The sequence below is a fragment of the Dermacentor silvarum genome, chromosome 1, assembly GCF_013339745.2.
Source record: "Dermacentor silvarum isolate Dsil-2018 chromosome 1, BIME_Dsil_1.4, whole genome shotgun sequence".
Classification (NCBI taxonomy): Eukaryota; Metazoa; Arthropoda; class Arachnida; order Ixodida; family Ixodidae; genus Dermacentor; species Dermacentor silvarum.
The window spans coordinates 139,271,244-139,285,404 of NC_051154.1; the positions used below are offsets into that span (position 1 = coordinate 139,271,244).

The 14,161-nt window shown below is 44.6% G+C and overlaps 1 protein-coding gene across 1 annotated transcript in view; it reads left to right on the top strand.

The window, feature by feature from the left end:
- Positions 1–14,161, top strand: part of LOC119436130 (protein disulfide-isomerase TMX3-like) — a 40,618-nt gene that overhangs the window by 20,365 nt on the left and 6,092 nt on the right. The window contains exons 10-11 of the mRNA XM_049660922.1: positions 2,806–3,021; positions 5,987–6,038. Of these exons, the coding sequence (XP_049516879.1) occupies positions 2,806–3,021; positions 5,987–6,038 (268 nt within the window). The remainder of the gene's footprint in view (positions 1–2,805; positions 3,022–5,986; positions 6,039–14,161) is intronic.

Genomic DNA, 14,161 nt, shown 5'->3' on the forward strand with positions numbered 1-14,161 from the left:
GTGTTCACATGTGATATGTGCTGATGTGAGCGCTGAGTGGGGAATTATTCCACTTGTGTTGCACACTTTTATTATAGGCGGCTGTAATACACGGCCGACACCTCTGTGTAAATGCTGGAAATCGGTGTGGCCGAATGAAACCGAGGCAGATTCTTCACATCTGTCTATGGATGTCGAGAAAGCTCGAGCATTCCGTGCTGCTGCAAGAGAATTGATGAGAAATGTATTGAAAGCGTCGCCTAGAACTTGCAGTGGCAGCACATGCTGATTACCGTATTTACTCGATTGTAACGCGCCCTCGATTGTAACGCACACACGTTTTCCTGGGACCAAAAAAAAAAAAAAAAAAGAACCTTTACAGTACCGTGCACCTCATGCTTTCATACAGAAATACAACTTTCTCTCATTTGGAAAAAACAAAGATTTACTCCCGATGTACTGAAGTTGCGATGAATAAAAAAAGTCAGTTTCACCTGAAAGGTGAAGCATCAATTACGATAGCAAATTAGTAGACAGCTTGCAAAATAAGGATAGCAGTTTTATCGGCCTTATACACTTGCAAACATTCGCTTACTAACTAAATTAACAAACACGGTGTCACGTGCGCACAAGCAAACATGAACACATCTTGCTCGTTGACCACGGAAACTAGCTGTCAAAACGCGAGTGACGAAGCGCGGTGAGCGAATTGACCTTCGTGCTAGCACGCCTCTCGCTTCAACGCGAAATATAAGTGATGAAAGCACAGCGCGCGGCCGACTCTTCCTGTCGCAGATCGCTTTCAAGATAGGCGATTGTATCGCCGAGTGGATCATTGCACAATACGTTATGCTTCGATCCACTGAAACCTTTCCGCGTTGCTTTGCTGGCGAAAATCCTCACTTTCTGTTTATGCCAGTCCCGCACGCTAGTTTCGGATTAGCCGAAACTAATGCTGATGCGGCTGATGCGGCCCGATTTCCGTCCGTCTCCGCGCACATGATCACTTTCCTTTTAAATGTGACATCGTGATGATCTCGGCAGTTCATGCTGATAGAGCAAATGCAGAAAACGGGAAGACAGACGGTAGACATAAGCCTAAGCACATGTACTGTAGCACATGGTGAAAGTTATGGCAGCAAGGCTCGAAGCGCGCACGAGGCGGCCATTTTGAAATGTCGACGGCTATATGGTAGCGCAGATTTAGGGTTGTACTCAATTCTAAGACGCACACAATTTTTGGACCTGTTTTGTAGGGAATAAAGTGTGCGTTGGATTTCAGTAAGTACGGTATGCTTAAAATTCAAAGAATCAGCTTCACTTAGGCATTTATAGTCGTGTGGGGTAAGCGTTCAGCATGTGCTTACTTCACTTACATGTTTTCCACCTTTCCGTGGGAAAGCAAGTGTCAGATTTTTTTGCTACATTTCGGGTAACATTGAGTCTTCTGTGATGCGCATGTGCTTACTCAGGACTGTAGCTAATGCAGTGAAACCTCATTACTATAACGAAGTTGAAGGGAGAGCCAGAATACTTCATTACAGTGGAATCTCGATGATACGATCACGGCTAATACGAATTTCCGGATGATACGAATTTTTCCGTGGTCCCGGCCGATCCCCATTACTTTGCAATGTGCTAGAGTACGGCTGTTACGAATCGATTTTCGACCCGCATTGGTTGATAAGAATAAACGCCGCCCCACCGATGGCCGCGAGAGAGAACAGTGCGCAGTCACGCGCTTTCTCCCTTTCTCTTTTGGTTCGGAGGCGCGGACGTGACGCCGGACAGCGCAGAGGCCGCAACTGGGCTCGAAGAGTTTGAAGCGGCGGCGCTTTTGTTGCTTTTGTGCTGTTCCTCCTTTTCGGCGGCCACCCATCGGACGGAGTGGCTGCTGTGCTTGGGCCACGTTCTTTGCATTTGCGCCATTTTGCCTAGTCGCAGCGAGCTATGTCGACCGAGATACGATCTCGGCTGATTCGCGAGGCGGTACGCCGAGGCGCGGAGGCCTCCGTTGGCGCATCTTCCGTCGACTGCGTTATCGGTGCCAATGGCACAGTGCGATTGTCGGTTTCGCTGCTGGAGTCACACGGTGCAAGATAGCGCGGCACGTAATCCGCGGTGCAAGGTAGCACGGCACGTTCAGTTGGGTGCTCCTCCGCTTCTCCCGCTAATCGCCGTATTTTTCTTGCCATAGGAGGCTTGCGCTTCCATATTCCAAAGGCGTGCTTCGTCCAAAATTTCTTCTCCAATGAGCGACGATCCATCACTAACCTGGGAGCTCTCAGTAATCCGAATTCTGCGTGTCAAGTGAAGACGCCGGCGGGGTTTACGAAGCAGACAACTGCGGTTACCATCTTGTGGTGGCGGGAAATACGAGATATGTCTCCGTGAATTGCGGTGATCTGGCGCGATTTAAAGCTGTTTTCTCGCCCTGCACACTGACGAATAAAACTTTTTCGGCCACTTTTATTGCGTTTTCAGCCAAACCATTTTGATACAGTGTAGATTAGGCATTGCAGATACCGAAACTCGTGGTTTTCAAAAATCAAATTTTCTCGCGATTTTCGCGATCTGATCCCCTCATCCCCCCATAATTTAGTTAGTTTTAATTGTGTGTCGATGATACGAATTTCGGCTAATACGAATATTTTTCATGACCCCGTGAGATTCGTATCATCGAGATTCCACTGTATATCCATTACTTTGTTATATCCATTATGGCATGTACTGTACTGTGAATCTCTATGGGGATTTCAAAGGGAATTTCTGTTTTGTGTAAAACGAGGTTTGAATGTAGTTTCACTGTGTACGGTGGCTTCACAGGCACTTTGTATTTGGCTGGGTTGGGACACCCGAGATTGCCAACTCTGTGGCCATGATGCACCTGCCAGTCCCTAGTCTCCTGGTGATTCAGCCTGAGACATACCAGTACTACTTGCCCGAGGGCCACTCACGCGAGCAGCCCCCGTCTCCACAGGCAGTGCTTGAGCTGCTCAATACCATCATGGATGGCTCTGCTGTGGTACGTCTGCCTTCCATGTGCCCCATGGCTTTTCCATCTTGTACTTCTCTACTGACCAGAGATTCAAAAGCCTGCACTTATTTGTAGTACCTTTATAAGAGTTTTTGAATGCATAATAGTTCATTTTTTGCAAGAAAATCTGTAATCTTGCTTGAACCAAAATATTGGTATGTGGAGGAGATGAAGTAGGTAATAAGTGAACTGCAACATCTTTCCAGGCTTCTTTGTCAAAACCATGCCTGGCAGCGTTTTTCTGTAGGTGTGTGCTTAGTACAGTAAACTTCTGTTAATTTGACTACAGTTAATTCGATATTTCAGTTAATTCAATCTTGCGCAATGGGGACCAGTGCCTATACATTTCTGTGGGTCAAAAGTTTCATTATTTTAAACCCGAAATTAGCCCTAACCGGTTAATTAAGACTTAATTGGTCAGCATGGATGGGCCTGACCCTAATTGTGACCCCCCCCCTTCCCACTTGTCTGCCTTTTTGGCACTAGGGGACAGTAGATTCGTCGAAGACATGCTATCTCCCACTTAAGACGTCGATGTTGAGCCTGTCTATTTGCAGAGTTTTAAGTGTAAACAGCAGCTCATAATGAATGATTATATATTCACCCTATTCTAACATGCATCTATTTTCCAAGGAGATGGGTCCGAAAATTGTGTGCATGTTTTTAATATGATACGAAACCACTTTGCCATGTTGGCAACAGCGCACTGTTATAGCCAGAGTCATCACCATTGTCACCATAAGATGGCAAGAAAACAAGTTTTATTATAGATTGGCAGAGATGACACACCACTTTCATTATGAAAACTCATTAAAATGGAGTTATTTAATGTCATAAGCCAGCAGCAACAATGGCGCGTCACATTTTTGACGTGTCAGTGTCTTGTGTGCCATACTGGTGCAGTGGTTTGTCTACGTGTGGGCACCATCCTGTTTGCAGTGTTTGCAGAGTTGTTTAGGAAATGCGCAGTACTGTAAAACCCTTTATTTCATGTGTCCTTAATTTATGCAAATTTCACAATTCGAAATAAGGGCACACAATATTTTTAGGGAAGAATGTGGTCACTATGCCTAAAACTAAGTCAATTTTACCAGCTAGTTCTGCTAGCTGTACCCCCTAAAATGTGGCAAATTCGATTTACTTGTCTGCGCAAGCTTGCACTATGCCAGTCCTCTAAAATGCTGTAAGGAGAATTTCGAGCCTCGCATAGAAAGAATGTCATACTTCGATGAACCAGGCAGCATGCAGTGACTTCACCAGTGAGGCTGTTAAAGGCACTTTGTCATCTTTGCCCTGTCTCAGCTGTGTTGTGATTGTGTCAGAATACCAATCCATGAATTAGGTCTTCATGTCGGTCTTTAATATCCCAATAAAGTGCACGCCTAGGAATTGCAGATGGCTTATACACTTAGCAGCTATGAACACGTAAAGAATTTTGTTTTTGTTAAATCTGGAGAACAGTGTTTGCCCTGGGAGCGCCAAAAACATCGAACAAGCACAGGGCCTTAGCATCGGAGGGGAGCCCGAATATTTCATATTTCCGTTTCATGTAGATCATCACGTTCTCTACGTAACAGATCACTGTGTTAGTGGTGCTCCAGTGGTTTTGAGAACGGCAAATGTCCCTGGAAGTTGGGAAGTCTACTGTCACATGACATCTCATTGTTGGTTGCAAAAGGAGTTTTTGTGGCCTACATGGGCTGTACGGCACAAGCCCGAAATTGCAAAGTTTAGTAGCTGTAAATATGCCCACAGTCTCCAGTTTGCAAACCATTGGGGGTGCGAAATTATAGATGTTTAGAGTATCAAATTAACAGGTCTGTACGGAAGACCACATGTGGCCCTTAGCAACAAAGAACTGTCTTGAGAGAGATGACGATAGACATTAAGTGTAAAATAAATTTCCATTCCCTGAAGGTAAACTCTGCAGGTTTCTTATTTTTCTAATTGCCAGAATCGGAGGCATGCTACATTTTTCTTGCTGTAAGATTGAGTGCACATTCAATTTGAGTGCGTATTGTTTTCTACTTGGAACCCATAATAGCTGAGGGCATATTAGAATTGGTTAAGTACTGCCAAGTAAAGCAGAGGCATGTAGGGACATTTTCTCTGCTTCTTTGTTTAATACAACTCGCCAGACAATTTGATCCATTGCAACTTTTCTGTCAAGGTCAAAATAATGAAATTCAACAGTATAAAAGAATGAAATGCATACAAACTGTGCAGTCAAGCAAATAACAGTACAGGATATTTGTCAAATGGGCCAAAACTTGTCACCTCAAACTAGTAATGTCAGTGGGAAATGTTCACCTCTGATGTTAATTAAAGAGACTGTAAAACGCTAATTTTGGACCTAAATATTCTGCACAATGGCCTCATTGTGCACATTTGTTGCTACTAAATTCTGCATTTTTTCTGGCCTTCGATATATCTAAGGTCAGCTGATTTATCCCGTGATAGTGGCAAAGTGCTCAAAAGCATCTGTCAGATATAGTGGTCACATTCTATGAATAACTTTGTTTTCTCATATCAGTTTCTTGGTGTTCTTGCTGCTCATAGGATTGAGTGTATGTTCAAAACTTCAGATGATTTTCCAATATGCCGATTGTACAAGTCACCTGCAAGTAACATTGCAGCAATGCTTTCAAGTCCAATATGAAACTAAAATTTGCAATGCGCCACAATGTGAATTTTGTTTTAATCCCGGCTACCAACACAGTACAGATGAAAAAGCATGATAATTGCCACGTGAATTTTATGTCATCATTCATTGAAGCCTCTGGAATTCTTGGCTGACAGAAGTATGGTTTGATTGCCTGTGCTGCATACAAAAAGAGCAGTGATGACATGGCTAGCACTGCTAAATAGCCTTCACACACAGATGTTTTGACACCTGTAGACAGTAGAGCTTGATTTTTTTTTCTCTCTCTCTATTTCTCTTTGCTTTGACAGCCATATGGTGGCTGACAGCTTTCCTTATCGGCTGTACCGCGCATACTTTGAAGCAAAGACTGCATTAGCGGTGAGTATGTGCATAGTGTTATGTCGTATTCTCATGTTGTATATCATATGCTTACACTGTATTTTGAACAGCACTAAAATATACTAAACTACACAAGTTACATCTTACCAGAACACACAAAAGTATCTTTTCTTTTTTACCACACCTGTATTGGTGATTAGTGTTTGTAATAAATAATTGCCAGCTTGTAGCGCTGTCTTGTAGATAGCTTAAGCATTCTACTTTCTTTTTTACTTTTCTTGCAGTATACAGTAGATCCCAGATATATCGAACTAGGATATATAGAATTACTGTCTATATCAAACAGTTAGGAAATCCCCTTGAATATCCCATGCAAAAATATAGCAATGTACTACGCGTACATCAAACTCCCATTCACCACCACATTCGATATATACTCTACACTGCGCTGCACCCCTGCAAGCATGATTCTTCTGAGACACGATCACTTCTCATGTTGTCGGAAATATTTAATGCTGACATTTGAAACAGTACTATATTGGCAGATGTCATGAGATTGAATCCAATGGGCAGTACTTGCCATGGAGAAAAAATGAGCAGGGTGCCCTCAGTTATGCTTGCTGTGCATATGGATGGCTCGTGCAGACTGCGGCCGTTCGTTATCAGCAAGAGCATATCGCCACTCTGCATCAAGAACACAAAAGGCCTCCCGATCCAATACGCATTCCACAAGAAAGCTTGGTTGACGCTAGATCTTTTCACTGAGTGGCACCGGCATGGGATGCTGAACTCGAGGTGCTGTGCTGCTGAGCTTGTTTTCTTGTAGACGAGGGCTGTCCGCGAATGGCATTCTAGGATTCCGCAAGCGGGCAAAACAAATTCGACCCCAACCTCCACTTGAACGGATCGTTACATTGAAGTTTGAATTTAACAAAACCACCGCACGCCACATCCGCACTTCGTGGGAAGCCCCCGTCCCCCCGAATGCGGCAGGTGCACGCAAGACTAGTCGCTGTGCAGTTCGCGGGTTCGCGCTGAATGCATTTCATTCGTGCTCGCATGGTTACACATGAGTGCGAATGGACTGGGATGTTCTGCAATCTGAACGCCATACTTTCGAAGCTAACAGCATGTGTGTAGTGTTGGCAGTCACCGACGTAGGGGCCGGAGGGGACGGGCTGATAATGAAAGGACTTATCTGCCGCGATGTATCATAGCGCTGAGCGGCTAACAAGAAGACACGCGCAGACTCTTTTTAGGGTGATCGAGGAGTGAGGACGACTGGTTTCAACGGGAAGTGTGTTCCAAAACCCGACACAACAGTCTGCCTGGCTTGTTGCCCGCGTATGACAATTGGCCGTTTAAACGGTGTATTGTAATGGACACGTGGCCAGGCCAGTTCACGCGCGCTTTGCAGTACAAGTGTGCTGATGGCGGCACAGCGCGTATCCATATAGGCTGGTTTGCTTCCGCGGTGAGTCCATGTCTAAAATAAAAGCAGACAAGCGCTCCAATGTGTGCACAGTGGTCTCGGGCTTGTGCGATGCGGGCTTTTAGAGTTAGCGTTGTGAAGACCATTCCGCAGCGCAAGCGCGTTACAACGTTCGTAGGGGGAAAAAAAGAAAAAGTCAACTTTTGTATTTTCAACACAGCCGTGGAGAAGCAAATCCGTAACTTCTTGCTTTTTACAGTTTCGGGAAATTGTTCGAGACGTGCGGAGATCTCGGATAAGCTTCAGATGGGCATGCTTTATATTTTGAATTATCAATATATCTAATTATTTTACGATCCATCTCCTTCGAGTTAGATACAGTAGGCTTACGTTATTTCGGCTCTGGTTAATTCGTTTTTTCGGGTGATTATTTCGATCTCAAAATTGGATCAATATTGATCTCAATATCATACCAAGAATGGAAAAGGGCCACTCTCACCAGACATAATACACGTTTCTTAATTGTACAATCGCGCACGCGACGCCTCCAGTCACAGTACGAGCACCTAGACCCCTAATAGGCATACTGGCAGCCATTCCGAACTGTTTCTGACGTTCCTGTGGCCATTTGATCTATCGTTTTGCCTGCAGTACGTGTCTCTTATATGAGACCGTTAACAGGGCCTAGTACGCATTCTTTTATTATACAAGCGCGCATGCGCCGTGCACGGAGAAGCGGAGAAATACCATCTTGGTGTTTTGGGAAAGCTAGCGAAAAGAAGTCGGTAAGGTAAAAAAGCTCCGAAAGTTGAGGGAACATTTAAAGCCAACAAAAGAGCAGGGGTCTGTATAAAACTTTGAAGGCCTGCAAGTAAACGTATTAGGAGTCTCGGTGTTCGTACTGTGACCATTTATGCACGCATGTGCGTGCATAAATTTAGGAACACGTGCTGTGTCCCGTTAGAGTAGCACCATTCTTCGCTTGGTATGCTTCACCACATAACAGGGCTGTATTGTCACAAAGCTAACTTTAAGGGCAAATCTACCAAGTGAATTAACGGCGTGCTCCGGGGTTTTTTCTGCCTTTTGTTTTATTCGACCCGCCGGATAATTCAACCAGCTTTGTCGGTTCCATCAGGATCGAATTAACGGAAGTCAAGTGTATATCCGGGATCGACTGTATATGTCTATTCACAAAATATATACCGGGTGCGCGAGGTATTTGAGAACACAATGTTGGCTTCAGGCGGAGAAGAATATCTCCAGCAAAAGTAGACATATTTCCACCAAACTTTGGGAAATACTTCCCTTACGGTTTATTTGTACAATTCGGAAACGGGCCACATGCACAGATCAGGTGTTCAGTAGAGATGTTGGTCATTGAGGCAGCAATGGGGGCCTTCAGCGAGTCTTTTGTATTATGTGGCTGTTTGTTGGCCTCTCTCAACGACGCCCCCGACATAGTAGTCGAGCGGATTTAAATCTGGAGAACTAGGAGGCCACAAGTTGGGAGTGACGTGTTTGTAGAAGTTGTCAGCCAGCCACTCCTGAGTGACGCAGGCAGTGTGGGCGGGAACTGAATCTTGCTGAACGACATAAGGTCTTCCTTTCAAAACAGTCACTATTCAGGGCTTTACAATGGTGGCAAGCACCTCCACGTACGCAGCAGCATTAAAGGGTCCCTGAAACGGTTCGGACAAATTTTGTAGACGCGTAGAGTGCAGCTACAGTAAAACATTCGCGTCACAATTTAAGTGAAGCATCTCATATTAAGAGAGCTACGGACGATTACAAGTTACCCTCTTCCCTAGCCATGCATTTCCTCCTCAACTCGCTCGCTGAGTGATTGGGTTTAAGCTCCGTCTGCGCTGGCTCTATGTCATGTTGTGACGTTACGTTGTCGTCTATTTCCGGTTGTCTTGGAGCCAGCGCGCGCAGCGCGCGAAGGCTCGCCAACCTCTCCACTAGCCACCCGGCCGTCGATCCCCAGCGAGGGTGATCAAGCAGCGTGCATTGCGAGCGTTCTGTTGCAGCGCCGAGCGTGTCCAGTATTCCGGTAATCACAGGCGAGCTGGGTGCTTTGACGGATAGCCAGAGGCATAAACTAAAGCCACTCCATACCGCTGTGATGAAGGAGCTTTGTAGACGTACGTGAGCGGCCTGATCGGCATGCGTGGTCCAGCCATCTGGTGGTGCAGAGCTTAACCAGAAAAAAACAGCTAATATTCCTGTAACCAAGTATAAAACATTTTAAACATGACAACGTGTTCAAGATTATGCTCCTGCCAAAAATTTGAGCCAGCAGCAAAGTAGAAAAAAAAAAAAGAACTTGGTTACTGCTATATTAGCTGTGTGTTTGGTTGAGCATTGTGCCGCCAGGTAGCTGCACCGTGCAAGCAGTTCATGTTTGAACCTCCGTTCATCACGTAAAACGTGGTAAAGCGGCCAGTACACATGCGCTTGCGTTTACTTGAATACCGGACACGCTAAACTCTATTGTGGTTAACCTTCGACGTGAAGCGACGGCCGCAAATGCGTAGATGCTGGTGCCGTTTGGATTGGTTTGGATACCGTAAGTCCAATGCGCTGAAGCCACTCCGCTCGTCTGCTGCCTTGCAGCGGGGCACGATGTCGCAGCTTGACGTGTCGCCGCTAGCTATGTTTGTAGCCCACAACGCAACAAGGGCGAACTGTGGTGTTCGCGAAAAGAAAGAACAAGACCAACACTGAGCACGCAGCTCTCGTCAACACGGAGCACGTTGTAACACAAGCAGACGACACTTGCTGTGGGCCGGAAGTGCTTTTTGTGTAGTGATACATGTCCTTGTGCATTCTCTTTCCATTACTTTATTTTTATAGAAACAAATTAACTAACATCTAAACTATTATGAACAACATTTGTTCACCATAATGTTGGAAAAATTATCGATGACGCGCCCTGGGCAGCCAATTGGATAGCTGGCCCAGTGACGTATTCTGGGCAAATCGCGTCATCTGGGCACAAAGATCGGCTGCTTGGCATGCTGCAATTGGTAGTGATGTACATTTTTAAAACCTTATAATAAATTACTCGCTTTACGTGGAGCTCTTAGATGCGTCAATTAATGATCAGAAGGACCTACTCTAATGACTCAGTACGTTTGTACAAAATCGTCAAAATCGTTTCAGGGTCCCTTTAATGCAGAGTCCTTCAGCAAAAAAGTGGGGCAGTATGACGTCATCCTGCTTGCTAACGATGGCTAACACCATCACAGACAACGGGAATTTTGTGTGCATCATTGTAGGCACCTCATCAGCGCTTGCGCAACACCACCTGTCGTTACGGTGGTTAACTTCTTGGTCTTGGTCAAAGTTCTTTTCATCTAAAAAAAAAACAAAAAAAAACAGCATTCTAGGCTTCTCATGTCTCTTTAGCCTGCTTAGCAAGCGCTTGGACTGGAGCAGACGATTCTCCTGAGTTTTATCGAACATGGATTGCCCCCTCCTCATGACATAGGAATGGTACCTCAAGTCCTCGTGGACAGTGAGCCTGCTGTGACTTGAAATTCCTTTGCATTCCCTCGCATTGACTTCCCTGGGTCGTCACTCACAATGTCTTGCAGCCGCTGGAGAAAATCAGGGGTCCTGACGACGTCTGACCCCTAACTGTGCTTTTTCCTTTTTGCCACTGATGCCACATCACCGCCAGAACACATCAGTTCTGTCCGTACCTTGTAAATGAAAGACTTCGCTACGTTCAGAAAGGTGGCAATTTCCAAGTCGGTGTGGTGTGCGGCCAGGGCGACGAGGACTGCATAGCGTTTCATTTCATCCATCAACCTATACGCTTCCATCTTTGAACAAACTGTGCAGTAGGAATGATAAGGGGTCAACCAACAAGAAGCCGCATGCCTACATAGATATGATGAGCCTGCTGGTGTCTATGGCGATAAGGAATGGTGTTCTCAAATACCTCGCGTACCCGGTATTCACAAACTATGTTAATCACTGATGGCAGTTATTCAAGTTCAGCCTATTGTCCATGCCATGACTACTTTTACGTCCATTGCTTACTGTTCTAATTTCACTCTCTCATAACTCAGCTTTTTTTTTGGAAAGCAGGAGCAGCGAGTCTTGATGATACTCAGTCTTAAGGTTTACGTTCTGGCACTGATACTTTCTCGACCTGATTCAAAACAGTTTGTTGACTGTTAGTTGACTGTTAGTCAACTTTGCAACTTGAATACCTTTATGCTTCAGCCTTGAGACGTTTTTTCCAGTTTCTCATGCTGTGCCACTCACATGTGCTACTGATGCAACTGAAAGCACTGTGTTGTAATATTAATAGAAACAGGTGGTGTCAATCTGGGTGTAGTATTCCTGTGAGTCTCAAGGTGGTTTGATACGTTCTGAATGTAATTGTACCACTAGTCTTTTTTATTGCTTTCCATTGTACAAATTTTAGTGCAGCGGTTCATAAAAATATGAGTTTCAGATGTTGATTCATAAAAAAATATAGATGTGTATATTCGAAGAAACTGCCACCATGTCACAGCACATCCAAAATGATTTTGTGTTGTTTATTGGGCTCTTTAGACATGTCAGTACAGTAGGCTTTCAGTAATACAACTCTGGTTAATTCGATCCTGACTGAAGGTCTTGGCTGGCACCTGTGCATTTTTATGGGCCAAAACTTATTTCAATCCTCACCTGAAATTGACTCTTGCCAGATAATTTGAACTTGACTAGTTAGCACACATGTGCCTAACGCCAGTGGGATCCTGATGACTGCAGCATCTGTCTTGGCAGCGCTAGGGGGACAGTGAATGCATTGAAGACATGTTATCATCAGCCGAAAATGCGGATTTTCGGCCTGCCTTTGGCAGATGTTTGAAGCGAGAATGGCAGTTTACAATCAGTAATTATCCCGATCCTAACACATACCTTTTTTTTTTTCCAATAAAATTTGGCTAAAAACTGCCTGCACATGACAGTCTAATATTAAAAAAAAAAAAAAAGCGTGTTCGCGGTATTAGCATCAGCCTGCTGTCAAAGCCATTGTCAATCGCAAGATGGCAGCAGGTTTTCACATAGTATGGCGATGACAATGCGCCACTTTCAAGCTTTACTTATGAAAGCCTATTCGAACTTTACATGCTAAGCTAGTGACAACCAAGTTGTGTTGCAGGTTTTCAGTACTCCGGAGACTTTCATGCATTACAGGAGGAAGTGGAAAAGTGGTTAGTCTAGCCGTAAGCCACCATCTCGTTCGTGATGGTTGCCGAGTTTTTAAGAAATGCAGAATATTCAACACTAGACCGTGCTGAGGATGGTGTGTTCAGGTGCATAGACAGCGATAAAAAGCAGTCTTAGATTGGCGACAATGAACATTAAGTGCAAATAAATGTACATTTGGGGCAGTAAACTCGGGTTTCATCTTATATCTGATTGCCAGAATCAGAGGCATGCTACATTAAAAATGTTAAAATAAAATGGGTAGGCATTAGATTTGGATGCACATTGTTTTATACTATGAACCTATAAAACTGGGTATGCATTACATTTGGGAGTGCATTAAAATTGTGTAAATACTGCCAATGAAGCAGTAGTATGTTGGGCTGTTTTTTTTTTGTTTTTTTCTCTCTTTATATCAACTTGCCAGATAATTTGATAGATTCCATCGGTCTGTCTCTTCAAGGTCGAATGTACAGAAGTCATCCGTATTATTTGCTAGAGCAAATAATACATTCTAGTGTTATGCTGTATACATCAGTGAGCTCTTCTTCCCACAGCGCCTTTTTTTTTTCTAGAACTCGAAGTGAGGTGACATTTTGTTTCTTCCAAAGAAAATTTAGATTAGAAGGAGTGCACACTGTCAGTGTATCATAGTTTGGAAAAAAAAAAAGGAAGAAAGAACTCACACTTTCGCCTGAAAGGCGAAGCATCGTTTGCTATGGCATAGACAACTACATGAAGTAAAGCACGTAGTTTTATCGGCTGTATAAATTGCAGTAAACATTTGCTTACTAATTAAGAAGCATGGTGTCACGCACACACAGACAAACATGAACAGATCTCACTCGACGACCACGAACACTTGCTGTCACAACACTTGCGTTGTGAGGAGTGGAAACAGAGGGGAGAGAACGCTTCATGCTGCCTCTCGCTTCAATGTGTCTTCAAAACTTGAGATTACACGACCTCCAGCACTGGGCAGGTGGGAGAACAGTGGAGAGACAGATACGAAGCCACCAGCCATCTCTGCTTGTGTAGGTTTTGCTTCCGCTGGAGATTACTTGCAATATAAGGGCGCACGGGCGGCGTATGCACTAAGCCGCGCAAGCAGTCATGCGCAGCCAGAACCGGGCTAGAGAAAGAGATGTGCACTCACCTGCCCCCTCAGTGCGTGCTTTCTACATCGCTCTTTCTGCTTATCTTGGTAATAGAATTAGCACACAGTTGTGCCATGCAGAGTTAGAATTTTTAAACAACATTAAGTAAGATGCCAGAAATTTTAGTTGTTTATACAGTGTAGACCGCTTATAACGTAAGTCGCCGGAGTCGCGAATATCCGCACTATAAGCGGTACCGCGCTATAGCCAAAGCAACAATTTTCAAGGCCTGCACATATGCAAAACATGTGCACCAAGCCGCCACGCGTATGCGACAGTCGAGGAATGCGGCTAGAACGTTTGCATTCAATTTACAGTCGAATCTCGTTAATTCGAACCAAATCACGCGGCGGCGCCTC